The following is a 25990-nucleotide window of genomic DNA, read 5'->3' on the forward strand; positions in this document are numbered from 1 at the left end:
GAGGTCACTGCCGAACCACTGCTGAACCCAGGAACCCGAACCACCTGCATACAGTTTCTGCCTGTAACATGTACTAGGATTAGTTCACAGCAATGACAATCACTAAGAACCACAGGGGATACAACTATATATATATATATATATATATATATATATATATATATATATATATATATATATATATATATATATTTATTTATTTTTGCCGTGGGGAGGGGGAGGGGTGCTTTTTTAATTAACCAAGATTTCTTTTTATATATATTTTTTTAATCTTTTTTTGTTTTGAAAGTTAGCTCATTTCTCTGTGGGGAGCCATATCGGATTTGGAAAACCTTTCCGGTTTCTCTCCCTATCTCAGGTCACTCCCTCCGCGCTGTCAGCAGCTCTTGCGCGGTTCAAACTTGGCTCCTTCGATCCGAACAAGACCCCGCTTCACTTCAACTGGTTTTCTTTTGTCGTTTAAAGACTTTAAACAGTTCTTAATCGTTTGTCGAGGACCGTTTCGCGACGGCTTTCGGGGGAAGGAGGACTTGTCGAGCTTTTCGGTCTAGAAGCAGTTGAGAAGCGGGGGGAGATGACCAGCTGAGGACTGGAAACCTTAAAAAAAACAGGGCCTGTTTCTGTAATGATTGATCAATGCAGCCACAATGGCGTTAAAGGTAAGAATGTTAACTCTTCTAAAAAATGTACAGCTGTTAGTCTTGGCCCTGTCTGCCTATGAATCCTCTGACAGTTTTTTTTTTTTTTCAGGTTTTAGTTTTTGTTTCTGTAAGTGTTTCTGTAAATATTTAAACATTTCAAATAAAACGCTTTTAAAGTTTTACTTAAACACGTAGTTGTTTATAAAGAGGAAAAAATGACTACTTTTGGTTAACAGAAAATATATATCGTAAAGAAACTGTCTTGTGACATTTTACAGCCTCCCCATTGCGGGTCATTGCTCCTGCTGAATTATGGGAAATGTAGTCTTCGGGATGCAGCTGTAGGACGACAAATATCCCTGTTTTTTTGTTTTTGTTTTAGTTTTCTATGAAAAATATATAAATTAAATATATATCATATTGAAGTATTTTAATCTTACGTTGACAAAAATCATTATAAGAATAATAATACTGTATGTTCAATTCATCAAATGTTTGATATGTTTATATCTTAACTTCTTTATGTGCTTTACCTATTTCTTGTTTTTAATTTAATATAGTCTATTTATTAGTGATTTATGGCTAAAATATAATTTTAAAAGGTCACAAATATCATAATTGCTTATAGATTACATAAATGAACCTAAAAATGCTTTGAATGCTGATTTAGTTTAGTCTTCAGTTAGAACAAGTTTATTTTATATATCTCTGTGATATATTGCTATTTTCTTATTCTTAACAGAAAAGTTTTTCATTTAAAAAAAATTAAGTTCAATAAAATTCAATAATCAAATTTCCTTCAAATTCTAAAATGTTATGCTATTTATTGATTATTTGGCTATGATATTTGATTTTTGTTCATTTATTTTTTATACATAGGTGTAGAATAAAATTTTATGTTGGTTTCATTTTTTTATATACTCTTTCCTCTGGATATTAACTAGAGAGTTAGTCAGGCTATCTGCTGCCTGCATTAGGCTGTTTAAAAGACATGCTGCTTAAAGCTTATAAAGGATAGTTCTGAAATAGCATTACATTAATATGAGAGGTGGATGCTCTTAAGTTTCTACAACATAAAGCCTGTGAGTTAGCTGATCATATTATGCAGTAACAGGTGGAGGTTAGTCAATCCAAAAATAAACATGGACTAAACTCTGGACCGACTTTTTCCGCAAACCTTATTAAAAGTGCTATAAATCAAGGGAACGTGACAGTATCAAGGTGCTACTTTAGTGTATATCTTATACTATATCCGTTGGTTGTGCTGTACTTGTTACATCTGTTTGCAGGTGATGAAGCAGCTGAGGATGTTTTATCATCATCTCCCTTTTATTTCCTCTTTTATCTTTTCTCCTTTCTTCTGCTCTTCCTTTCCTGTTCTACTTACATTGCAGTGTCTATATATTTATATGAAAGCAATTCATATGCATAAATCAAGCAGAACACTATCGCGATAGCCGTACTGCTCCACTTGTGAAAGTAAAATCCGTTGGGCTCTTTTTGGCATCAAGACAATTATTCTTAATGTGGCTGGAAAATCACCAAAAGGAGGCACCCATTGGACAAACTGATCGATTCACAAAGCAACCTGGCTTCTCTCTTTTGATGTGGGCAGATACTCATCATTAGTAACAGGCCTAAAGTTTTAGTTTTGTACATTAAATATGTGTTTTGAATATTCCTCTTTAAAAGAGCACATTTTAATTTACCGTCATAGGCTTATAATTTGTAGATTTTTTTTTTTTTTGCCTTCATATTGATGAAAGGTCTAATGTTGAAAAGAATGAGTAATAAAACTAAATCGATCCTAATCAAAATGTAAACGGAAGCTTTTTTTTTTTAGGTCTTATTAACAAGTATGCTAATAATGATGAAGGTTCTTGACCTTGTTTGGATAAACCATGAAATTAGGTAATAATCAGAGACACCACTAGGCTGAAAAAACTAGTTAGGCCTGTTTTTATTTACCACTATTTTCCTTCAAAACTGCCAGCCTGCCATAGGGGTCATTGAATGTCCTGAACACACATTGATGTTAAACAGCATTGGTTATTCTCTTGTTTGTTTTAAGGCACAAGTTTTATATGACTTCACCGCTGAGCCTGGAAACAATGAGCTGACAGTGAAAGAAGGCGAGACGATCACAATCACTAATCAGGTAAAAAGGAATACGGACATTATCTGCTTAGAATAGTCTATAAAATAGCCCTATTAAAAGCCTTGACAGATTCGAGTGTTAAAGTTCTGCTCAGGTTTATAAGATTTTACACATAGGAAGAAGTTATGCTTTGGGTTATTTAGTGAAAAGCATATCTGCACGCCTGTAAGAAGCACACTCTGGTTTTAGTGTTGAAAACTGACTCAGCTGTATAGACCAAAATCACATGATCTGATGTTGTCTGTGTTTAAGTGGCGTTCCTAATAAATTACACACAGAAGGAAAAAAAAAAGAAAGGACCAGAGAGGAACAAATAACAGAACAAATATGATGTCATTTGTGTGTGTTTGCCAACAGTTCAAAGATCATTTACTCTGTGGTGACCTACATAGTTTACTAATCCAAGTTTAGGAGAACTGAATCAGGAAGACTTGGGTGTTTTTTTTCCCTACTGCTAAATAAACAGGCTGTAGCGGCGCTTCCCTTCTAGCACTTAATCTTATAGACCTTGGACATCTAGAGCTTGTGTTTTATTTTTTTACCTTACAACCACAAACTTTAAATATATTTGAGTTAATGGACTATTGAAGTTCGTTGTTTGTTTTTTCAGCCATACATTTTTGAAGCACCTTTTGCTTTAATTACAGTTCTTAATCTGAAAGGAGTGTTTATACCGGAGGTCTTTAACAGGGGGTCTGCAACCCCTAGGGGGTCCACGGAGGTACTACATGGGGGTCGCGAAAAGTTTTGGTTGATTACTTTTTTTTTTCTTTTTTTTTAATATACCCCCCCTCGATTTTTTTTCTTTAAATAAACATTAACATTAATTCAACAAACTGTAGTAAACAGATAAATGGAGGCAGAAGATGTCTTTCAGTCATCAATGCTCACATTCAGAGACACACAGGAGCTCCTTCAAGCTGGGCACCGTTTTATTCACAACACCTGTCCCATCAACCAGGAATCAGAATCAAAAATATTTAAATAATCCCAGGGTGAAATAACTTTTTTTGTTTCCTAATCCAGATTTTTCCCTGACCTGTCTAGTTTATCTTTAGGATTTTCTTTGTTGATCTGTACTCTTGGGAATATAGAATGGAAAATTGATAGATTTAAAAGTATCAGGCTTTAAAAAAAAAGAAGAAAAAAAGAAGCCATTTTTATTCTTTATTTAACTGTGACATTAAACGTTACTTTGAGGTAGTAAATTACACAAAGTTACAAGTAAAATATGTTGTAGTTTTTTGTTGTAAAATGACCAAAAGCAGAAACATTCAGCACTCTGCCAATGTAGGAGAGAAAGTTTGTTTCCTGGTTAGAAAATTAACTCCATGTGCAAACCTGGGTGGTTTAGAGCCTTTACTCTCCATTTATCTTCCTTTAAAGGTTCTTTGCTTGTTTGTACTAATGTCCTGCTGACTCTCTTCCTAAGCATATTGGAGGCGGTTGGATTGAAGCACAGAACTCAAGAGGGGAGGTCGGACTGGTGCCTGAAGATTACATTGAGGTAAGCCAGAAATTGCAAATAACAGAGTGTTTTTTTTTTAATATTTAATATGAATATATGACCAACATATTTAAAACAAAGGCAGATCTATGCTGTTTTAAGGTCAGTGTGAATAGATTGCCTTCATATCAGAGACCAGGATGAGTTTGCTTACTTCGGTGCTGTCGCTTCGCCTGACATTGAAATCACAACAGGATGTGCCTCCTTTAGGATCTGCTGATTAGTGTGTTTTTTAAAATGTTTCAGTGTGTGGGTCCAGCTTCATCCGGTAACTCTGACTCCAGTGTAGATATGATTCACTCTAAAGACAGTCAGACTCTAAATTAAAGTAAATTCTGCTGTTGTAGCTGCTTAGCCTCCTGTGTTTAAGAACTCTCTGCAGTACAGCCTGTGTATGTTAGAGATTCATAGACTCGCTATTCTTTGTTAAAAAAAAGTTGGTCTGACCTTGAGTTACCCCCCCAGCTGCTCCAGGGCTCTTCTGATCTAATGCCCACCTCTTAAAAACTTACAGATGAGAATCAAACTTGAAATTCATGTTTTGGCTGTTGATTAAACACAAGCCGTCTGTTTCCAAAGAAGCCGTTTTAGTGTTATGATGAAATCTCTTGAGAAAGAAATAAAACAGACAAGTACTGCACTGTGGTAAAATCTAGGAGTGAGAGCTAAGAAGATGATCAGGTTACCGTAGAGGAACTTGATGATGTAGTGAAATAACTAATTTTTCTGTAGTTTTTTTTAACTATTGTGACTTTGCTTTGTGTTGTTTTTTATCCCCCTTTATTTCTAGTTCAATAAGGAATTTCCCGCATTTCCAGCAGCAGCAACCACAGCACCGCCTTCAAACGCAGGAAACGTCGCATATCCGGACCTTTCTGTCTTTGATGCGTTTTCACCTGCATCAGCACCTGCACAAAACCAGGTAATGTGCCAAGCTGCCAAGATTCTGGTTCAGATCTGAATACTCCTCTGTTTTTTCTTTTTTTGCAACTCAAGTATGCAGAAGTATTTCTTTCTTTTGAACTTTTCAAGGTTATACGTTATTTAGCCCCCCTGAACCAGTGTCTATTAGTTTTAGGGATTACGTCTCTACAAGCTGAATCTTTCTGTATCAGAATATTTCTAGCCCTGTCTGGTGACTCAGTTGCAATAATATGCTTTGATCTGAACCTTATCATGCTAGCTCTGACTTGAACAGGATTCTGACGTATTTAGCTTTATCTTGTCCCTCCAACAACTGACAAGATATTCCTGTTTTTCCCCTTTGACAGAGATTCACAATTATTTATTGTTTTGTGTTGGTCTGTCCAATAAAATACTTTCAAATATTTGAATGTAACGTAAAAAACTGCACAAAAAAAAAACATAATAATTCACAGGGTGTTTTTTGAAGACACAGATGGATGAAGTGATGTTGAAGGAAAAAGCAGAAATGAGTGCTGACCAAATTCAGATCCAGATGCAGAAGTGAGAGCAGCTGCTTCAAGAGATATTTCAAACTGCCGCACATTTTTTTTTTTGGCTTCAGTAATGCAGAATGGAGAGGAAATGGCTCGATGGGTTCTTCTGTGTTTAAGAGCCAGAAACTTCCACAAACAGATGCACACTGCTGAAAAAGTTTGGGGCGCAGTACGTTTAAGAGGCACGGCAGGAAATGTGTCAGCTTTTGCACCTTGACCAAACATTTAAGCAGCACTTTTACCCAGCTCTCTGCTCAGTTTTAACCTGCACCATAGGCTCTTTGTACTGACCTCACCTTCTATTCCCCTCAAGGTGGAGTCTGGGGCTTTGAGTCCCGAGCCAGAAACCCCAGACACCCCAGTTTCCCCCCTCTTCCCGTCCCCCGAGGAGGTAAATGCCACTTGGGGGTTGAGAGCATGACTGAGGCATTATTCTGAGCCCTCCTGCCTCCAACAATTCTCACCCCTAAGTCATCTATTTGATCTGCTTTGACACAATTACCTGCTGTTTAAAACAAGCATGATCTCACCCTTTTCTTTCAACTTGCACTACAGACCTGAAAAATGGACGAACAAATCATCACCTTCACTGTATATTTAGATTCAGTACTGTTTATTAGATAAGCACCTGATTCTGATTCTGATCTTCCGCCTCCCTCTCAAAGAAATGTTCAAATACCCAGTTTTTTATTGTAATGAAGACCGGACTGATTTTGGAAAGATGTTTACTGCAAAAAAAAGAAAAAAATCAACAGTTGAAATTTTCTTTCCCAGTTTCTCTCATTGAAATGTTACTAAAATAATTTACTGCAAAATAATACAGAACATATGTTATTGATGTGTCAGAGTGAATATTATTAATAGATATACCAAATGTGCCATCCAGTATTTGTTTTCCATTTCCACTTTGCATGCCAATAACATATCAGCATGTTTGATAATGTCTTCCTTCAGTGAATGGCCACACAACAGTAGAAGTGTTAGAAGAGCATCGGGATTATAAACTAGGATTACTGGAGTTAGTAAATATGGATGCATCTCACATTAAATCATAATCACAATGTTTGGATATCAATTATATATATATAAATATTTGTGGTTTCCTGTTTCTAATTTTTATCGCCTAAGTCCTTCAAGATGGGAAACAGAAGTATTTTTCTGCATTTTTCTTTTTTAGCTTATTGCAAAACAAGTTTGAAAAATAGACAGTTTGAGCTTTTTATTGCACGTTTATTTATTTGATACTTTTTGGGGGGAAACTTTTGATTTCATTATTAGTAACAATAGCTATTTGTTTTTGTTACAAGAATAACATTATAGCCATGTATGCCCATATGTGAATGATAGCTCTCTGTGTATTGCACCACGATCCACAGTAAAATAAAGTAAAACTATAATTATAAAAGACAAAATAGGAACAAGGCTTTTTTTTTTTTTTTTTTTTTTACAGCCAGCTCTGTTCACATCCTGTGTGTTAAATACGGCCTACATTTATTTAAATCTCTGCTAGACCTCAAAAGTATCAATAGGATAAAAAAAGAGACAATTCTTACTCATATATTCAGCTTTTCTTTTGTTTGCTGAGGCCCTTCATTGCCTGAAAAGTAAAATTTTATAAAGTAAAATGGTAGCGGTAGTGTTAAATTCCTTCATTCTGAATGATTAATAAAAATGACTCCCTTTGAGCAGTCCCATAACAACACTAAAACAGGCTCCATTTTGAAAAATGGAACACGTGACTGTTTCTGTTTGCACCAGTTTACAGTAAAAGTCTTCAGTCAGCTGAGAGTCTGGTTAGCATTATGCAAATTTGAGCCCACAAAGGAACGCACACACACAGACACTGTTGCATGCTTCTATCTGCAAGTGTAAGCAGCATGAGCTTAGAAGTGCTGTGAGAACATGGTAGCCTAAGTGACAGTAGAGGCATCTGAGCATGAACCTATCTGCAAATCTACAGCATTTAATCTCATTTGTTGCTCTTTAAAGTAGTTGCAAGTTCAGTCCAAGCAGTCAGTGCTGATTTATCTATTAATGCATTCCCCGCTACAGGAAAGGTCTCTGCCACCTTTAAAAGGCATGTTGATTTAGGAATACCTTCAGCTCCAGATGAAACGGAGCCTGTCCTCTCGCCTCTCTACCATCACAGTCCTTCTTTCATCCCTCACAGCTTCTCTGTGTGTCTCTCCCAGGCTAGCAATGGAAACGATCCCTGGTCAGCGTGGAATGCAGACCCCTCTGGAGGCTCCAACAACAACTGGGCGTCTAATCCAGAGGGCACGCAGACTGGGAAGAGTGCAGCCGACCCCTGGGGCTCTGTATCACAGGGTCACCCTCAGGCTTACCAAGGACCAGGTAAAAAAAAAAAAAAAAAAAAAGTTAGTTTTTTCAGCAGCAGCTGTGCAAAGCTAGGCTTTAGCTCATGTTAGAATTATGATTTCAGAGTTTATTCGTGTGTTTAACAGGTTGTTGTCGTCTCTTTACGTTCAGCTCAGAGTTCATGTGGGATTTTACATGAAAGAAAGCAACTTTTAAATATTTGATCATATCTGAAGTATAGTTGAGAATCCTTGTTTTGTGTACAATTTCTCAAGCATGTTAGAAAAAGCATCTTGTTTAGTTTAGTTAAAGGCACCAAAATACCTTAAATTGTGAAGATTGCATACATAGTGATACAGCTGTCATTCCAGGAGCTTCGTGCTGCAGTCTGCTAGATGTGATAAATGGATAAATGGTTTAACTGATCCACTTCTTCAGCTTTGCACGATCATTTTTTAATCATGGCTCAGTGCAAAACACTCTTTGTTCCCCCTAAGCTACTTTTTATCTTATTTTATTTTGGAAGAGATACTTGTGCTGAATATTTAGCTCCCTGCCTGATGCTTGAAATTGTGCTTCAGCATTTTACCATAAAGCGTTTTCCTCATGAAGCCATCTATTTTGAGAAATGCATCTCTCACTTTTGCATGGCGGAGGGGTGTCTGTCACATGTGGAGATAACCGTGACCACTTCTGCCCTGACCTTCCCTTTCTGGTGTGTTAAGTGTTCAGGTTTTCTTGGTAGAATGTTGGAACCCCCTCCGACCACAAATTGGAGACATCCGACATGTTGGATTGTCTTGGATTGGTATCCTGTCGCGCCTGGTGTTCCCTGAATCAAGCGTGTTCATTAAAGTGTGAAAATCTGAACTTTTTCAGGTAGACATGGCACATCTACCAATCAGGGAACCGTTTACTCTAGCTGGTTGGGAGACAGTCACTGCCTTATAGAGCTGTCAGCAAAAAAAAACATGAAAATTGAACAAGAATAAAAACAGGATTAAGGTTGTTACTCTTTTCAGTTTTACAGGAAAAGACAGTGGATGTTTTTCTTTTCAGAATTTCCCTGAATTTGTGAGCGCATTTTACAGGACACTTCTAAATAGGGCACCAATATCATTTTTAGAGCCAAAAGTTTATTCAACTATTGTCACCCATTCCAGGTAGGCAATTAAAAGTTCTACTGGATTCACTTTGTATTAGTCTTTTTCCTGCTTCACAAAGAAAGGCAGCAGCTTGACAAAGCCATGAGGGCAATTATTTTACATCCAAGTAGTATGCAAATCTTCATATATACACACACACACACACACACACACACATCAATTTCAAGCAGATGGTATCGGCCAATACTGTACAGCCAGGTATCGGGTATAGGTATCGGGACCAAAAAATGGCATCGGTGCAACACTATTATGGATAGAAGTAAGTACTTTTAGTACCCTCATTACATAATTTAATGGAAACCTTAATCAATTTCTGGTTGCACAATTAGCTGATGCTTCAGATAGTGCTTCGGGTACAGATCAGATAGTGACACTCTTTGCTCAATGCGCATCAAGCATCTGAATCGGCTCTTGTGTGGTTGGGTGTGCTCTGCTTGTTGTGTGGCACGCAACAACAGACTATACGACCAAAACAGTTCTAGCACTAAATTATCGTCATACGTGGGGTTTCTTGAGTTTGGAAAGTCATCAGACGGTAAAATCTTGCCCTCCATATTTCACTGCTGGGTTGGTTCCACCATAAGTAACAAATGACATTATTTAGTTTTATTCAGATTCATTAGAACAAAGGATATTAGAGCAGAAATCAGGGCCTTTGCCCCTACATGCCTTAGGGATATTGCAGAGGAAAATGCCTATTGCTTTCCATCAAGGGTTGATGTGAACATTTTGCACCAAATCGTATTTGTGTCTGGGAAACAGAGATGGTGACCTAATATTGCCCCTAAATATTGTTTGGACATCACCATGGTATTCATAATTACATACAGTTGTTAGAAAAGTATGAATATAAAACCTGCAGTGGGCATTTATGGACCAGACTTGTTCAGTTCCACATATCTTGGATGAATTCCTAAACATTTCTCATAATTTCATCCAGGAAAGCAGTGTGGCTTTGGTGTTGGCTTAAACAGGTGTCCAACATTGCCTTTTAAAGAAAGAAGTAAAACTGTATTACAGCTTTTCAGAATAATGTCTAATTTTTATAATCCATTGGATTTGTAATATGAAGCTTCTGCTGGATCCTCATGTTACACTTAGATTTAAATATCTTCTTTGAACATTGATTAATTACAATTTTTGTAACATGACTCATTTGTTTTGAACAATTTAAAATGATTCACTCCCCTTACGAGAAATGAAGCATTTTTTTTCCCTCATCCAAGTTTTCTATTATCCTACTGTATCTTATTCTTCTTGTTATAAAATCAGTTAAGATCTGACCCATAGGTGCCTTTATTTTCTTCATGTGGATCCCAGATAACTGCCCACCTGAATGTGCTTTAAACTATTAACAAAGCATCTAAATTCAGTTAAGTAGAAGAATGCAGTCTTGTGACGTTCATGTGACTAAAGGTGCTTATTTAGTGAAGTGAATCCAATAAAACTTCTTTCCTGACCTGAGCCAGGAGCAGATTATAAACCCCTTAGCAGCTGATAACCTTCAGGTTTATATAGGTTTCTGAGAATAAAACCTTTTTTTTCCTCTCTGTGATAAATTACAAGCTCTTTATTCTTGCATGTGGAGGTAATCTTACATTTTTTGCAACATCTGGTAGAGCGCCTTTGAAATCAAAAAGCTCCTGCATTTGTTTATCAGAACAGTGTCAGATCCCATCTCGCAGCTTTAAAGGTAGCTTTTTTTTTGGTAAATCTGTCTCCCAATCTGAAGCTCAGATGTTTGAATCACATATTTCTTTTGGTTTAATGCTCGTTTTCTTCACAATAGAGAACTCTGCTCTTCATAGTGCGCATACATCTTATAGACCAGGAGTCGGCAACCCGCAGGTCTTTAGTGCCCCCTTTGCAGCTCCCTGGATTTTTTATTTTTTTATTTATGAAAATTGATTTTTGCTTGTTTTCATATGTTGTAAAAATGTATATAATAGATAAATTTAAAGCAGTCATAGCCTGCAATAGACGTTTCAGCGGTGGCACAGTGCCAGGCAGGCAAAGTGGCAGGTGTGTCCCAGGCCATTGATCCCATAGGGGAAAAAAGGGAAGATAACTGATAAGAACAGAGGATTCAAAGAAAAATGGAGTGAATCATTTACTTTCATTAACAATGCAGAAGGATTGCCTGCTAAAAATAAAAAGAGTCATTTGGCATCTCTAGGGAAGGCTAACTAAATATGTAGCCGAGTGAGAGGAAACAGTGTGATTGCAGAACTTCTGGATACATTTGAGGAGCGCAGATTTAAGGAGTAGATCAGTGCAACAAAACCTAAACCGCACGGTGAATTCCACGTGTTGAGAGCGTTCACCGCTCCGCCCTCACCCCTCATGCTACTATGTGACATTTGCTCCAGGATAAACATCTAATCATTAATGCTTAATATATATTTAAGCCCACCTAGTCCTTTTTTATAGTTGGCTAATAAGCTTAAAGCCTGTGTTGCCATATGAGGCTTATATAAGACTTTTACTTTTTGTGGCTCCAGACAGATTTGTTTTTTGTTTTTTTTGGTCCAATACGGCTCTTTGTGCATAAATGATGTGATAAATGAAACAATAAATAGGTGATAAATAAGCTAAGCTATTACCTTTAATTCTGCATGACTCCTGTATAATGACGCGCGAGTATCTATGAAGGAAAATTATATCTGCAATATCCAAGTTGGATAAATGAGCACACATACTTAGTTGAAGCACCTATTGATTAGGTGTGAGCCTTTAGTCTGCCTCCCTTCCTGTTTGTTTGGCAATATCCTGTCACTCAACCTTTTAAAATGTTTCAAAATCTTTTTTTTTTTTTTTTTTAACATCTTTTCCACAAACTTATTTGGGTTTTGGAAAGATTTTCTGTCAGATTTGGTTCTAGTCTATTTTTTTATTCCTTCTGGTAAAATTATCCTTGATTGATTTTATAGGCCTTTCTTTGATATTCTGTAATTCAAAAGAAAAAAAAAAAAAGGAAAGAAACAACCCTCTTCATGTTTTTTTTAATATATATACATATAGCTTTCAATTGTGAGGGTTTTGCCTTAGATAATAAGTGTTGAAAAAAAACAAATACAGTAAAATAAAGTAATATATTGTTCCAGAAATACCTGCAGTTCCCTCAGTGATGCCTTCAGCCTCTTTGCGACCTTCTTATATTGTCCCCATTTCTTCATGATCCCTGCTGCATGATAAATTAATTAATCTTCTAAAGGACTTTTCTACCATTCTTCCAACTAATATATATCTTCTATCTATATTGATTGTGCTCTATGTTTACATGTCTGCTGCTTTTTCAGTGTCTTGTTGATTCTTATAGTCTTGTATAAATAAATCATTATGCTCTCTTTAGTTGCACAACTCTTTGTTTTTTTTTATTGTGCTATTTCAGAACAAAAAGCTGCTAAGACATTTCTTCTCCTGTTGCAGATGTACTTTCACTGCACACTCTTTTATTCTTGGGGTGTTTTTTTACTTCAATGTATATGTGTATGCTTTGTTTATAATCGACTTGCTACTGGGACATGTAAATATCCCCACTGTGGATCAATAAAGGCCATTTGTGTTTTTATTCCACTTATTGTGTCTGTTCAGGAGATGTCATGCAGGCCTGTGCAGGAGGACTCTAACTCTTGGATGCTGTCCCCTCAGTTAGATTCTTGTGAAACTCTCCTGTGTTTCTGCAGCCTGTTGAGTCATAACACTGTTTTTGCCAGACTATGGAAAAGTTGGCCTCACTAATGACTCACAGGGACAAAATGACTCCACCTGGATTTTAAATTCTCCAGATACTTTTTTTTTAAATATATAGCAGAGGAAATGAGCTTCTAGGAGACACATTAACAGCCTTTCCTCCTTTCTTTCTGCCAGCCAAAGACATCTACCCATATCCTTACCTTATTGATTACACAGGTATCGGTTTTGGCTTCATGGATGTGTTCTTATTTTGGTTTGCAAGTACTGATAAAAACAATCACATTATTCAAAAGCACGTGTTTGAAGCTCCATACTGACACCAGAGTAACAGCTGTGTTATTGTAGAGTGCTGGTTGTGGTTTCCTTCTGGTATTTTGGAGGAATTTTGATGTCTGTTCTTCTACTGCATGTTTTTTTTCTAACAGATTACTGAGGAACTGAAGGATTAAAGCTCGAAACCCTTTTATCCTATAGCTTGTTTGCATAAGTTAACCAGCTCTTAGTATCAGTCATTAGTACGCATTGTTTCATATCTGATTAATATATGAAAGAAAACGTGCCTCATAAACAGATTAACATAAAGTAAAAAATAAAAAAAAAAGTGAAATTGGTGTGAAATATCAACCTGCTTGTATGAGGTGATAAAATGTTTTACTACGCATGACTACAGGTTTGATAGTTGATATAAATACTACTGCATGTCAAGAGTCTAAGGGAGAAATGCTTTCAGACTCAATGATTTTTGTTTATCTTTGGAAATTAAACCTCAGATTTACTTTTATTTACTTTAGCATTGTGAGCTGAAAGATAAAGTGTCCTCTCACTGTTTGATACTGAGCTTCTTTAGGGGAGAGCTCATATTTTAACGTCCATGCATTTAGTTGGATTAGGCTGATTTATTTCAGGAGTGGTTAAGTTAGTTAGGAGGAAATTAGAGAATGGTAAAAAAAAAAAAAAACATTTCTTTGCATTTCCAAACATAATTTGACATTTTATTCTCTCTTTCTTTCATAACTCCTTACTCACTTCAGTCAGATTCCTTTTTTCTCAGTTTTTTTTTTTATTCCCTGGTTCCCTTTTTCTTCCCTTCGTTTGAAAGCCCTAAAATATATTCAGATAATCTGACCTTTAAACCAGAGAGCGGGGCTCAAAAGGGGCTCGCCTGGTTGGGAATATTTGCAGAGGAATAAGTCTTTGCTAATATATTTCAAGCACCATTAGTTTGCAGTGCCCAAGATGCATAGAGACCTGCATAAATGCAACCTTGTCTTCTTTTAATCCTCCTTATCTTTCTAAGGGGCAGAGTTTGATGAGTGGGATGATGAATGGGATGAAAAGTCAACTGGCTACACCGAATCAGAATCTGGGGATGGTCTTGGAATACAAAGAGGAGGAATGCACGCTTCTTCAATGAAAATATCCCTCAATAAGTGAGTGTTACCAAATCAATATTAGAACATCAGGCTTTAAAATTATTTAAATAATTCAGTTTACAGATGAATGCTAATAAGTATTTAGCAGGTGGATCTAATCAGAAGAATTTTGTTTCCTTTTTGTTGAACAGATTTCCAGGATTCTCCAAGTCTGGTCCGGAGCTCTACCTTCTTTGCAAACAGATTGCAAAAGGGAAAGACAAGCTGTCGATATATGTAGGTGGTCTTTACTCACACTGGGTTCACAATTCGTTTTCAACTCCCTTTTATACAACTGCAGCTGCCACTAAGTGCTGTAAATACCAAGAAAAGCTAAAAGAAAGAATGAATACAACATTAAAGAGTAAAACAAATATGTTGATAAAATGAAAACAAATAAACCACATAAAAAGCAATTAAAACAAAAACGGAGAGTCTCATGCTGTGTTAGTTGTAACTAAGGCATGGGTTACTGTTAATAAATGCTGCTGTGCAAGAAAATATTTGACCTTGGTCAAATGTCTGATGTGATAAAAGTTGGACTTTACTACAGAGCTGATGCTGATCCAATTTAAAATCACTGTCCATCCTAAAACCCGAATTTGAAACGTGGGTTCACAAAGTCCTGCGATGGTCTGGCGACCTGTCCAGGGTGTACACCGCCTCTCGCCCATTGACTGCTGGAGATAGGCACCAGCACCCCTCGCAACCCTTTTCTGGATTAAGCGTGTCAGTAAATGAATGGATGGATGGATGGTTCACAAAGGCTACTGGGACCAAACACCATCACTTCCATTTTTTCCTTGGTAGGATATAAAAAGTTAGGAGACAACCAGCTATTGATGTCATTAAGGAATGCCAGCAAGTATGCAAAGGAAAAGGCATTTCTCTTTTTAATAGGTAAATGTATCTGACTATCATCAGCATAAAAATGATGAGGAGATTCCGTGCCTTTCTTGGGGAATACTTTTATTGTACACAATATATTGGGCAACCATTCGCCAACTAAATTAAAGGTTAAATCTAACTTACTTCTTGTCACCTGTAAAATGGAGAATAAACTCAAAATGTACACACAAAAAAAAAACATTAAAAGATCAGTGACCAATATAGCCACATTTCTTTTGAATAAAAATTAGCAGCCTCACAGACTGTGCAAAGAGGTGGACTGTTTTTCTGTACCCCAAATTTCCCATTTTAAAAGGGCCACATATTCTCAGTAGGGTTTAGGTGAGGAAGGGAGCCAAGTCCTTATACTTTCATCTTACTGGCTGGCCCCACAGTGGAGTACTTTGCATGTATGTGATGGAGCATCATCCTCAGTGGTGTCAAAAGCACACACTTTAAAAACGGCAGTTTAAAAACACTCTGATATAAATCTTACTCAAGTAAAAGTGAAAAAGTATGTGCTCCAAAAACTACTTAAAGTGTAAAAGTATAAAGTAACCTTTAAAAAAAAAAAAAAAAAAAAACAGCCAAATGCCACTATATGAATTGAAAGCTCAATTTTTTCACTATTTCGAGAAATTCTTTGAGATAGGGCCAAGGATGAGGGAGGTCTTGTTGGTCTCCGTCTCCCGACACGCTCTCGCCTGCATCCGACCTTTCAGACATTTTAACATCTTTTTCTGAATCCAATATTGTAGCATGGCATAGACAATTCACGTTTGCAGTTTGAAGAACACCTGCTTGCTTCTGATGATTTCCTTTAGCTAACCAATGAGTGTTTGCATTATATGACTCATCCAATTACACTAGTTTTTCTAGATGTGGATGGAGCCAATGATCTGATTGGATGGCGCACATGACGTGAAATAAATATTTATAAACATTAAACCAAAGCCAAGAGTAATGAGTAACATTTTTTTTTTTAAATGTACAGTAGGAATAGAAGGTACAGATATTTGTGTGAAAATGGAATGAGTAGAAGTTAGAAGTAGGAAGAAAAATAAGTAATGGAGTAAAGTATAGATACCTAAAAAGTGTACTTAAGTACAGTAACAAAGTATTTGTACTTAGTTACTTGACATCTCTGATAATCCTGCATTAAAACCACGGTCGGAAGACTTTTTCCACGTATCACCGATTGGAAAAAGTGTCTTTTGAAAACTAGCACTGTGCTTGGGATCTCATCAGTCCATAAAACTCAGATATTTCTTGGCTCAGGCATGACTTCTAAAAGTTGCAGTTCTAGAATATAAGAACGTCTTTTTTTTTTTTTTCTCTCTCTCAAGACATTTCCTGTACCCCTGTTGACTATTTTCAGCACATGCCCTGATATCTTGGCAGTTTCAAACGTGCAGCCTCCCTCCTAATGTCTTTTTTAAATGATTGACATTTCAGAGTAACATGAATACTTTTCTTAAATACTTTTTTTTTGCCTGAGGGAAAGTAAGCTATGCCTAATAATTATGCACATCCTGATATAGGTGGTTGATCTTTTTCCCTCATTACACAAACACGCATCTGCTGATTTGCTTATATCCAAAACATGTTAAGCTATACAGCTTGGAGCTGGAAAATATGCATAAAAAGGATGTAATGGTCAGAAATACAGCCCGTGTAATAGATTGTGCACACCACTCTTGCTTTTTCTCACATTTTACAAAATACACCAACCATGTATGATTTAACAAACCCACAGAGGCACTAGCTTATTATCTTCCATACGCATCAGCAGATTAATTTCTAATCAAATGCTGTGTTCTTAGATGTAAACTACACTCAGCATCACTATGACGGCATCTATTTTAAAGGTTAATGTGTTTCATGCACAGGTGGGTGAGGTCGGTCCGGTGTGGTCCTACCCAGAGTCCCAGTTAGACTGCTTAGTAGCTGATCCCAAGAAAGGGTCCAAGATGTATGGCCTGAAGAGCTACATAGAGTACCAAATCACACCCAATGTAAGTTTGCACATTCTTCCCCTGACTGTATAATAAACTAGAGCCTCATGATATGTAAGCATTAGAAAATAATGCATTTATTGTCTTCAACAGGTGTTTTTTTTTCCTTAATGTTTTATTTGTTTGCAGACAACAAACCGCCCAGTCAATCATAGGTACAAGCACTTTGACTGGCTTTATGAGAGACTCCTGGATAAATTTGGGTCAGCCATTCCCATCCCGTCTTTGCCAGACAAGCAGGTTACAGGTGAGCTAATTATTACAGCAGCTAGATATGATTAAAAGTGGTATGTTGCAATGTTTTTAATGTGGAAAAAAACACATCTAATTATGTTGTAAAGGCCGCTTTGAGGAGGAGTTTATTAAAATGCGCATGGAGCGGTTGCAGGGTTGGATGTCCAGGATGTGCCGACACCCTGTTGTTTCTAACAGCGAGGTGTTTCAACTTTTCCTCACATACAAAGATGAAAAGGTACGATTGCAATTTTGTTTTTAAGCAACATGTATGGCGAAGGAGCAAAGTTAAGCTTTTTAAACTCACTGTATTTTATTGAGGAAACTAAGTGTTAGCCATAAACGTTTTGTTTTTATGTTCATTTTATTATTTGATTGAGGTCCAGAGTGAAGCATTTATAATATCCCTTTGATCTACCTACAATCATGAACACAATTTTACACAAGGTGGCAACTTTGTGGTTTATTAAAAGCATTATTCATAGTTTTTAAAAGTTTTACAAACGGAAATCCGTAAAGTGTGGTAGGAAATTACAGCTGCAACAGTATGTCGATGGTTTCCTCTTTCGTTTCTAGAAAGTAGCTAAAACTCCATTGGATTGGATAGAGTGTTGCTACAATGTTGATTTTTTTTTTGTTAGAAACCGTTCAGTTGCAGCACTGCCTATATGTTTAAGGGTTACTGTTAGGGCTGCAACTAACGATTATTTTGAAAATCGATGAATCGGCCGATTATTTTTTCGATTAATCGATGAATCGGACACAAAATATTTTTTTTATATTAACCTCTTTATTCCAAAATAAACATTTTAGACAGAACAAACAAGCCCACAAGTACAGGTTTCTCATTAACTGTACTGGTGCAATATGAAAAATAAATGTTTGTTTTAAAACTACGCAAACTTACATGAGAAATGTAGCTGTACATCCACAAAATATAGGCTACTTTGTTTCATAAAGCGCAAAAAGAGACAGGCATTTTTGTTTTTAAACGCCCCTAAGGGGTTCAAACAATAGGTCCCCCCATTTCAACAAATGAGTTTTTTTAGACTAGAAGAGTTCTGCCTTTCAAGACAGGAAAGTATAGCAGTTAAAGTTGCTACTTGAGAAAATACTGAACCATAGAGATAAAAATAGCCCTGTGATTCAAATTATAAATTGTATTTGGAAGAAAAATGAGAGAACTAAGGGTGATAAAAAACACATCCTCCAAAGACAGATATTTACATGGGAATGTGGCAGATAATTAATTGACATATTACTGATCTTGCTGGATTTTATTCTGCTATACTTCCATAAATTGCAGGATCTTCTTTACTTTATCTTTGCCAGAAGATTTAAACTTTAAAAGCCTTGCCCTCATAATTTGCAAATTAATTTATTTATAAAGAAAATATAAACGCTGCTTAAGCTAATTCAAATGAAATTAAAAGTAAAATAAGCAGCCAACCTTATCACTGTCTGTAACCTACTAACACGGTAAGGAAAGCATCAGATGAGCTACCTGAGAAACTAACTTACGTTTCCCCACTTTAAAATGAAACAAACATGGTTACTCATCCTGCTGATCAGCTCTCTTCACTGCCATTGAAGGCTCCAACATGTTTTCTTTTCAGGAACTGCGTCATAACAGTGGTGCTTCCGTGCCATGTTCATTTGTTTTTACAAAAGTTGCATGTTACGACTTTTTTCACTTTACAAAGCGCAGGCTATTTTAATTATTGTGATCAATTTGCGCCGTCAATCCCGGGGCATGCGCGCTTCATTTGCAGTCTGGACGCTGAGGGTAAACTCCTCACTAAAATCCTGCGGCTCGGACTGCAGCGCTGAGAGGCTTTCCTGTGGAAGAGGGAGAAAGGCGTTGGGATGGGGGAGGCGCCCCACGGCAGCAGCTGCCGCTGGAGGACAAGAGTAGGAACGATACATGCTTTCACGTAAGAGTCTCCAAAAGCCGCCAGTGACACCGTAAAAAGTCGCCAGATTTGTCGCTAGTCGCTTTTAAAAAAAATAGTCGTTGGAGGGGTCTGAAAAGTCGCTGAGTTGGCAACACTGCAACTGCGGCGCTGACTCGCTCCGCCATATTTTTTTTTCTTCCCCGGGATGACGGCGGCGGCGGATGACGCATTAATCGCGCGACACAACTAATCGATGATTAAATTCGTTGCCAACGCTTTTAAAAGTCGATTTTTATCGATTTTATCGATTCGTTGTTGCAGCCCTAGTTACTGTTGTGCTGGAAGGATTGCACCTCGCTTAGCTCCACCCATATTGTTTCATGAGCCTTACCCTGCTTTAGGATTCTCTAGGACTTTCTCTTTTACTTTCCTGCCATGTTGCCATGTGCTGATTGTTTGCTAATGTCTGACAAATATCCAAGACCTTGGCTGCATTATTACATTGTTGAGGTCAAATTACCTAAATGTACAAATTTGATTAAATCTAAAGGCAGTTGGTTACACTGGGTTTATACTGGTGTATCCCACCGAGGATGGAATTTAAAAGCATGCCACAATTTTCAGGTTTTTAAAAAATTTGCTTTGAAATATCAAAAATTGTGTATCGTGAATCTTTTGCAGTTTTGCACAACAAATGAACCCAGTAAAATACACTGCAGTGTAGTTGAAATATGAAAAAAAAAAAAACTGCAGTGTTTGTTTGTGACAGGACTGGAAGATGGGTAAGAGAAAAGCAGAGAAAGATGAGACAGTCGGAGTGATGATCTTCTCCACCATCGAGCCTGAAGCCCCGGATCTGGATCCTGTAGAAGTGTGAGTTAAACACCCTACCGTGCAAAACGGGGAAAACTTCAAAGCAGTCGCTGCTGTGCGTTTAGTTACCCCTGCCACACGTGTTTCTCTTTTACCAGGGAGCAGAAATGTGAGCAGTTCAGTAAGTTTACCAAAGCAATGGACGACAGCGTGAAGGAAATCCTCACTGTAGGACAAGAGCACTGGAAGAGATGCACAGGACGTAGGTTCCCAGAGCTCTAAACTTTAATTAGTGTTTACAAGCCACACCTTCACTCTTGAAATGATTGCTTACATAAAAATATTTTAGTCCTGAGTGTTTCCTCTTATCTGCTGCAGCTCTGCCAAAAGAATACCAGAGAATAGGAAAAGCCATACAGAACCTGTCCTCCGTCTTCACCAGCAGTGGATACCAAGGTATTCTCTCATACTGTGGCAGCATACTAATTTTTCCCACAGATGCTTGCCAGTATCTCCTGCTGCAAGTTTCAGATTCATTTTTCTAGCCCGGAAACTGTAATGAAAGAATCAGATGACTTTGGAAGAAATGTTTTAATTCTCCTCTGTTGCAGGTGAGTCGACTTTAACCGATGCCTTGACAACGGCGGGGAAGACGTACGAGGAGATAGCCCAGTTGGTGGCAGAACAGGTAAAGCCTTTTAGCAGCTCTTAGTTTCTATTCACAAAGTAGGTCACCTTAATATGGAGACTTCTTCACTTTGCAGCTGGCAGAGTTTCAGTGTAAACCACAGCAGCTTCTATAAGTGTCAGAACAGTGTTGCAGACGTCAGTTTTCGGTTCTAGTTCCCATTATCTATTTACATTTTACTTACATCTTCCATTATGTTTGGATTATACCTGTGTTTTTTGGTTAGGTCTTTACATGAACAAGGAAGTGGAAAACTTCCAGTGGTTAATACATGTCAAAAATTGCTCGTAGGCCTTGTTATCACCCATCTCAGTTCAAATTATGTTAAACATTTTCTGCATACATTTTTTTTTACATCTCATCAGATTTGAAAAAAACAAACAAACCCAGATGCATATAAAGGCAGGAAATAAAAACTGGTTGGGTTTTTGTAGCCTGTGTGATGTTCTGTGTAATTAAGTAAATTCTTGGCTTTGTTTGATGTCCCAGCAGCTTTCAGAGGAGGAATTCATTTGGTAAGCTTGTTTTGCTCCAGCCAATGCTCCTGTAGAGATGCTGGCTGTAGATTAGTGACATTTTTAATAGCCTTACTTGGATCTAAAATGGTGATATTGATAAAGCGTATCCCTCACATGGTCAGACGTTACTGAGAAATGCAGTCGCCACAGCTACCTTTACTGTACAACCAGATCATCCTTTTGGATATCTGCTTTATTTGTTTTGCAGACCATAATTTCTCAGTCAGCCGAATGTCATTCTGAATCCGTGCGTTTGTTATCTGAGAGACTTTCCCTATATGATCTCTTATCATAATCTTTCCTTGTTTCTTTCGCCTCCAGAGTCAGCGTTCAGTACGTTTTTCCTTCTATCACAGAGATGTAGGAAAGTATTTTACTTCTTACATTTATGTTTTTCTTATTATTTTTCTTTCAGCCCAAGAAAGATCTTCACTTCCTCATGGAGACCAACAATGAATATAAGGGCATACTTGGATGCTTCCCGGATACCATTGGAGTTCACAAGGTAAATCTTTCCTTTACCACAACAAAAGTAGCATCCTTTTTTGTTATTGCTGGTTGTTTTTAAACAAAAATACAACTAAGGCAGCTCCCAGAACCAGAAACATTGGATTAGGGTAGCTATAAAATGAGAGAATTTAGAATATTATTTCTGAAGGAAAAAAAGTGTACATTCTTATCTGTAGTTACTTTCTCTCATAACAATTGCCATTGATTATGACATTATTCAGCATCATTTGAGACTGAGGAACACTAGAAGTTAATACCGCAGGTTCTGCATTAGTATTAATTGTTTTACATCTAGCTCTCACCAAAGATATCCCAAGTCCTGCAGTATTCATTAGGGGCGTGGGGAAAAAATCAATTTGGCGATATATTGTGAATTTCGACTGCCCGATATATTGATCTTTCAGTTCCTAATATTGATTCAAAAAAATAAAAATAAAAAAGAATTTACCTTAACAATGACTGAGCGCTATATCTAGTCAAAGTGAAAGATGTGGACTGGCTCAAACCCCAAACAACATGGATACCAAAATAACTTGATGATCAATACCTTCTCATGAACATATACAGTACTTGCTTTTTATCTATAAATTTAATTTTGAAACAAATATCACAATATACAGTGATTTTGCAATATCATATTGTGACCCAAGTATTGTTAACGCGTATCGCAACATGCCAATACTCACCCCTAATATTCTTTCCTCTTTGACAGCAGCAGATATCTTTTGTCATCAGGAGGTTCTGTAGGACCACCAATGCTGGGCAACAAATAGATATATCCTGATAGATACTTAATCATATTGATATAGAATTTGTCTGATAACATGTTTGATAATTATAATCCAGAGCTCAAGAACCAGGTGGTATTATTGGGATTGTAGCAATTTAAACTTTCACAGCCAAACTAAGCTAAGTTTTTAGTAGGCCTGACCTATTTTGAAAGGTTAAAGGTTTAGATAGGTTTAGGGTTACTGCTTAAAGTCAGCGGTTTTCCCCCGGTCCTTATTTAAGAGGTATATAAATGAAACACTAATCAATAACTATTGATTGAACGCCTCCTATTATTATTTTTCTATCAGCTACATGCACAGCCCTCCCTTCTTCCTGAGCATTTTACAGCTTAAATCTAATGTTTCAGCTGCTCTCTGGGAGTTTTTCTTCACACAGACTACATTTTGGAGATATTTGGAGCATCCAATGTGGATCTTTTTCACTGTAAACCTCACTGTTCAGGCGAAATCTCGCATTTGTTGGATCACCAAAGTTAGCCTCCGCCATTTTCCCAGTTGTGAATACAAATGTTGGCTGGTATACAAGCAGAAAAACCTGCCTGCTAACACTGGGAGTGTCTGACTGTAAGACTAAAGTTGTGATCAGGATGGAATGAAATTAGATTGAAAATGTCTGAAATAAACTAGAATAATTTGAGTAATTACCTTGAATGTTTCATTTTTAACCCAACTACTGTTGTGTGTTGAGCTCTTCAAAAGCAGTGGATGAGAAAGGGGCTAAAATCTCTTTTTACTAATCTTAAGCAGCGTGAGCAAAGATCTATGAAAAACCCAACTTCTTCCAAAATCAGGTGACCAAGAGGTAAAGCTTCACAGCCTGTGCAATTGGAGTCACAGCATAGATAATAAATATTGTGCTATTTCACAGCTGAGCTTTATATTTTCATTCTGAGGAAGGTTTATTGAAGGTGTTGCAAAAATTGCAGAGTCTAAAAACGGAATCATATTTTCAGGTAAAAGAAATTTTGGAAATCACTCTTTTTTGGAGCCATTATTGAATTTTACTTTTTAGTTTTGCATGAAATTAAGAGAAGGAAGCTGGCTAGTTCTTAGAAAGTTCTATGGAAATTCTGCAAACAAGCTACTCTGAGGGTTCTGGGAAAAGCGCCCTACTGGAAGTCAGCTCATTAGCAACTGTACCCAGTTTGTTCCAGGAAACTTAACTAATTTTAATTTTATGAATAGCATGCCCAGTTTGATTTGAGTTCTGCATGTTTATGCATATTTTATAAGTAGCTGGTAAATGCAACACAAGATGGGAAACAAAGTTGATGTCTTGCCTCTGTCTAGTAGATTGGTTTGGTTTTATCTGATGCATTTATTATACATTTAATTCCTTTAGGCAGCTTTAGATAAGGTGAAAGAAGGGGACAAGCTGGTGGCCGCAAACAAAATCACCACTCAGGACAAAACAACTATGGCGAAACGTCTCAGCACCATGTCTTACGCTTTACAAGGTAAGAATTACATCAGTGCAGTTTGTCGTTTAGTGCCATCTAAACTCGTTAATTTTTCCTTTTCCTTTTTTTCTGCGGTACAGCTGAGATGAACCACTTCCATAGCAACCGTATCTACGACTACAATCGGGTAATGCAGCAGTATCTGGAGGAGCAAGTCAAGTTTTATGAGACGGTAAGAGCATTTCATTTAAATCTGTTACACTTTGGCATTGTTTCCCTATTGGGAAAAAGGATGCATTGACTCCAGATAATTAATAAAATAAAAAATGAAAAATCTAATTATAACCTATACATTTTTATTTTGAATCCCCAGATTGCTGCCAAGCTGAGACAAGCTCACAGTCAGTTCACTACAATGTGAGAACATTCTCACGCTACAAGACAAAATTAAAGCAGATCCTGCCGAAAACGCTTTTGCTTGTGTCATGTTCTTCACTTCTGCATTTCTTTGTAGCCTGATCCCATCTCTTCTTTTGCTGCCCATGCCAACAGTTCCAGGTTGTTTTGTTGTTTCCTTTTACTAATTGAAGCACAGAGGATGAGAGCAAGAGCAGGAAAACTTTGACGGCAATGTTGACGGATGGAGTACGACACAATTTACATAAGCCTTTTCCTCTGTCCAAGGTCCACAGCTTGTAACACAGGATGTCAACATCCGAGCTGCTCGGCTGCCCTTTGAGCAGCCATGAATTCTTTCATTGCTTGAGTTAAGCAGCAACTTTGTAATCTGCCGTCATGCACTGATATTCTGCCTACAAAAACCAAAGTCTTTGTCTACTTTCAGTCTCAAATAAAAGCTTTACTGCATATTTCTCAGCTGACAGCAGGTTTATTCCATTTATTGCTTCATCAGCTTTGTGGGCCAAAGCAGAGGTGCAGCAAAGCTAAAGGCAGACTTTCCTTACTCTGTGTTTTCACTGCTGGCAGTGCCTTACTCGATTTCATCCTGCGCTTCCTCAAAAGCTAACGGGAAACTCCACCTTCTTCCTGCTTTGCATACTTTTTTTTTTTTTTTAGCTCCTTCTAGCAACTAGAGGTGCTTTTTGGGCCTATTTTAACGCCTCACTTCACACTCTGTCAAGAAACATCTCAGTTGGAAAATAAAAAAAGGAAACAAAGGTTTGGTTCATCATTTGTTTTAATCCTCCTTTAATTATTAAAGACTGACTCATGTTTCAGTGTTCTGACATTGCAAAAAGAGTTTCCTGTTCAGCTGCAGCTCCGAAGTGAATGTCTATCATTTGAAGAGATTATATCATGTAGAATGGTTTTTTTTGTTTTTGTTTTTCCGCTTTTCACGGTAAAGTTTTCAATCAGCTTCTAATCTTGTTCACTTTGTACCTTCGTCACATCATGTTAACAAAATACATAGAGATATATATATATGTTATATTTGACCTATCAGGTGCTTCTTGTCATTATGATATTTTATGTATAGAAGTATTTGCTTTTTAGTGTCATTTAAAGCACAGTAAAATTTGTTTGATTTATTAAACAATGATTTGTATTCATATTTGTGTCTGTTTCAATTATGGTTTCTAAACCCGTTATTGCTCCCTAAACTCAGGGATTTTTTAATTACTTGAGGGGATTCTTGCGTAGGCGTGATGGCGCATTAAAATGAGCTGGTAGCTGGTGGAAAAAGTGTTTTCTGTGCTCTTCTGGGGGTGGGAGTGTGAAAGGGCCTTTTCTCCCACCCCCATTCTCCTCTGTCTGCTATCAGGTGCAGCTTGATTTGGAGACCAAAGAGCCTTGTGACAAAAAACAGCATCATACTGAAAGGGGGATGTTCTCATTTTTATCAGTTCAAAACATGTTT

General features: G+C 37.2%; 1 protein-coding gene across 4 annotated transcripts; it reads left to right on the forward strand.

The window, feature by feature from the left end:
• The first annotated feature begins 327 nt into the window (after positions 1 to 327).
• Positions 328 to 25288, forward strand: snx9b (sorting nexin 9b). 4 transcript variants are annotated; one of them, XM_038287503.1, is made up of 20 exons: positions 328 to 659; positions 2713 to 2799; positions 4232 to 4306; positions 5097 to 5228; positions 6080 to 6157; positions 7959 to 8121; positions 13122 to 13163; positions 14245 to 14377; positions 14512 to 14596; positions 17137 to 17262; positions 17392 to 17509; positions 17604 to 17734; positions 20161 to 20264; positions 20363 to 20466; positions 20583 to 20660; positions 20816 to 20892; positions 21826 to 21915; positions 24054 to 24168; positions 24252 to 24343; positions 24485 to 25288. In XM_038287503.1, exons 1-20 carry the CDS (start codon positions 648 to 650, stop codon positions 24530 to 24532), a joined length of 1890 nt encoding a protein of 629 aa, XP_038143431.1. In that variant the 5' UTR covers positions 328 to 647; the 3' UTR covers positions 24533 to 25288. The 4 variants fall into 4 exon arrangements, with proteins under 4 accessions (XP_038143431.1, XP_038143434.1, XP_038143433.1 ...); XM_038287506.1 differs by lacking the exon at positions 6080 to 6157 and having other exon boundaries at positions 331 to 659; XM_038287505.1 differs by lacking the exon at positions 13122 to 13163 and having other exon boundaries at positions 332 to 659.
• Positions 25289 to 25990: the final 702 nt, after the last annotated feature.

Source organism: Cyprinodon tularosa, unplaced genomic scaffold (assembly GCF_016077235.1).
Source record: "Cyprinodon tularosa strain WSP-4 unplaced genomic scaffold, ASM1607723v1 ctg24, whole genome shotgun sequence".
Classification (NCBI taxonomy): domain Eukaryota; kingdom Metazoa; phylum Chordata; class Actinopteri; order Cyprinodontiformes; family Cyprinodontidae; genus Cyprinodon; species Cyprinodon tularosa.

Bases quoted from the DNA above. Each gene is read 5' to 3' on its own strand.
- snx9b (XM_038287503.1), top strand. The intron at 14,597-17,136 runs GTAGGTGGTCTT...TTTCATGCACAG, and splicing joins AAGACAAGCTGTCGATATAT to GTGGGTGAGGTCGGTCCGGT. The intron at 24,169-24,251 runs GTAAGAATTACA...TCTGCGGTACAG, and splicing joins CATGTCTTACGCTTTACAAG to CTGAGATGAACCACTTCCAT.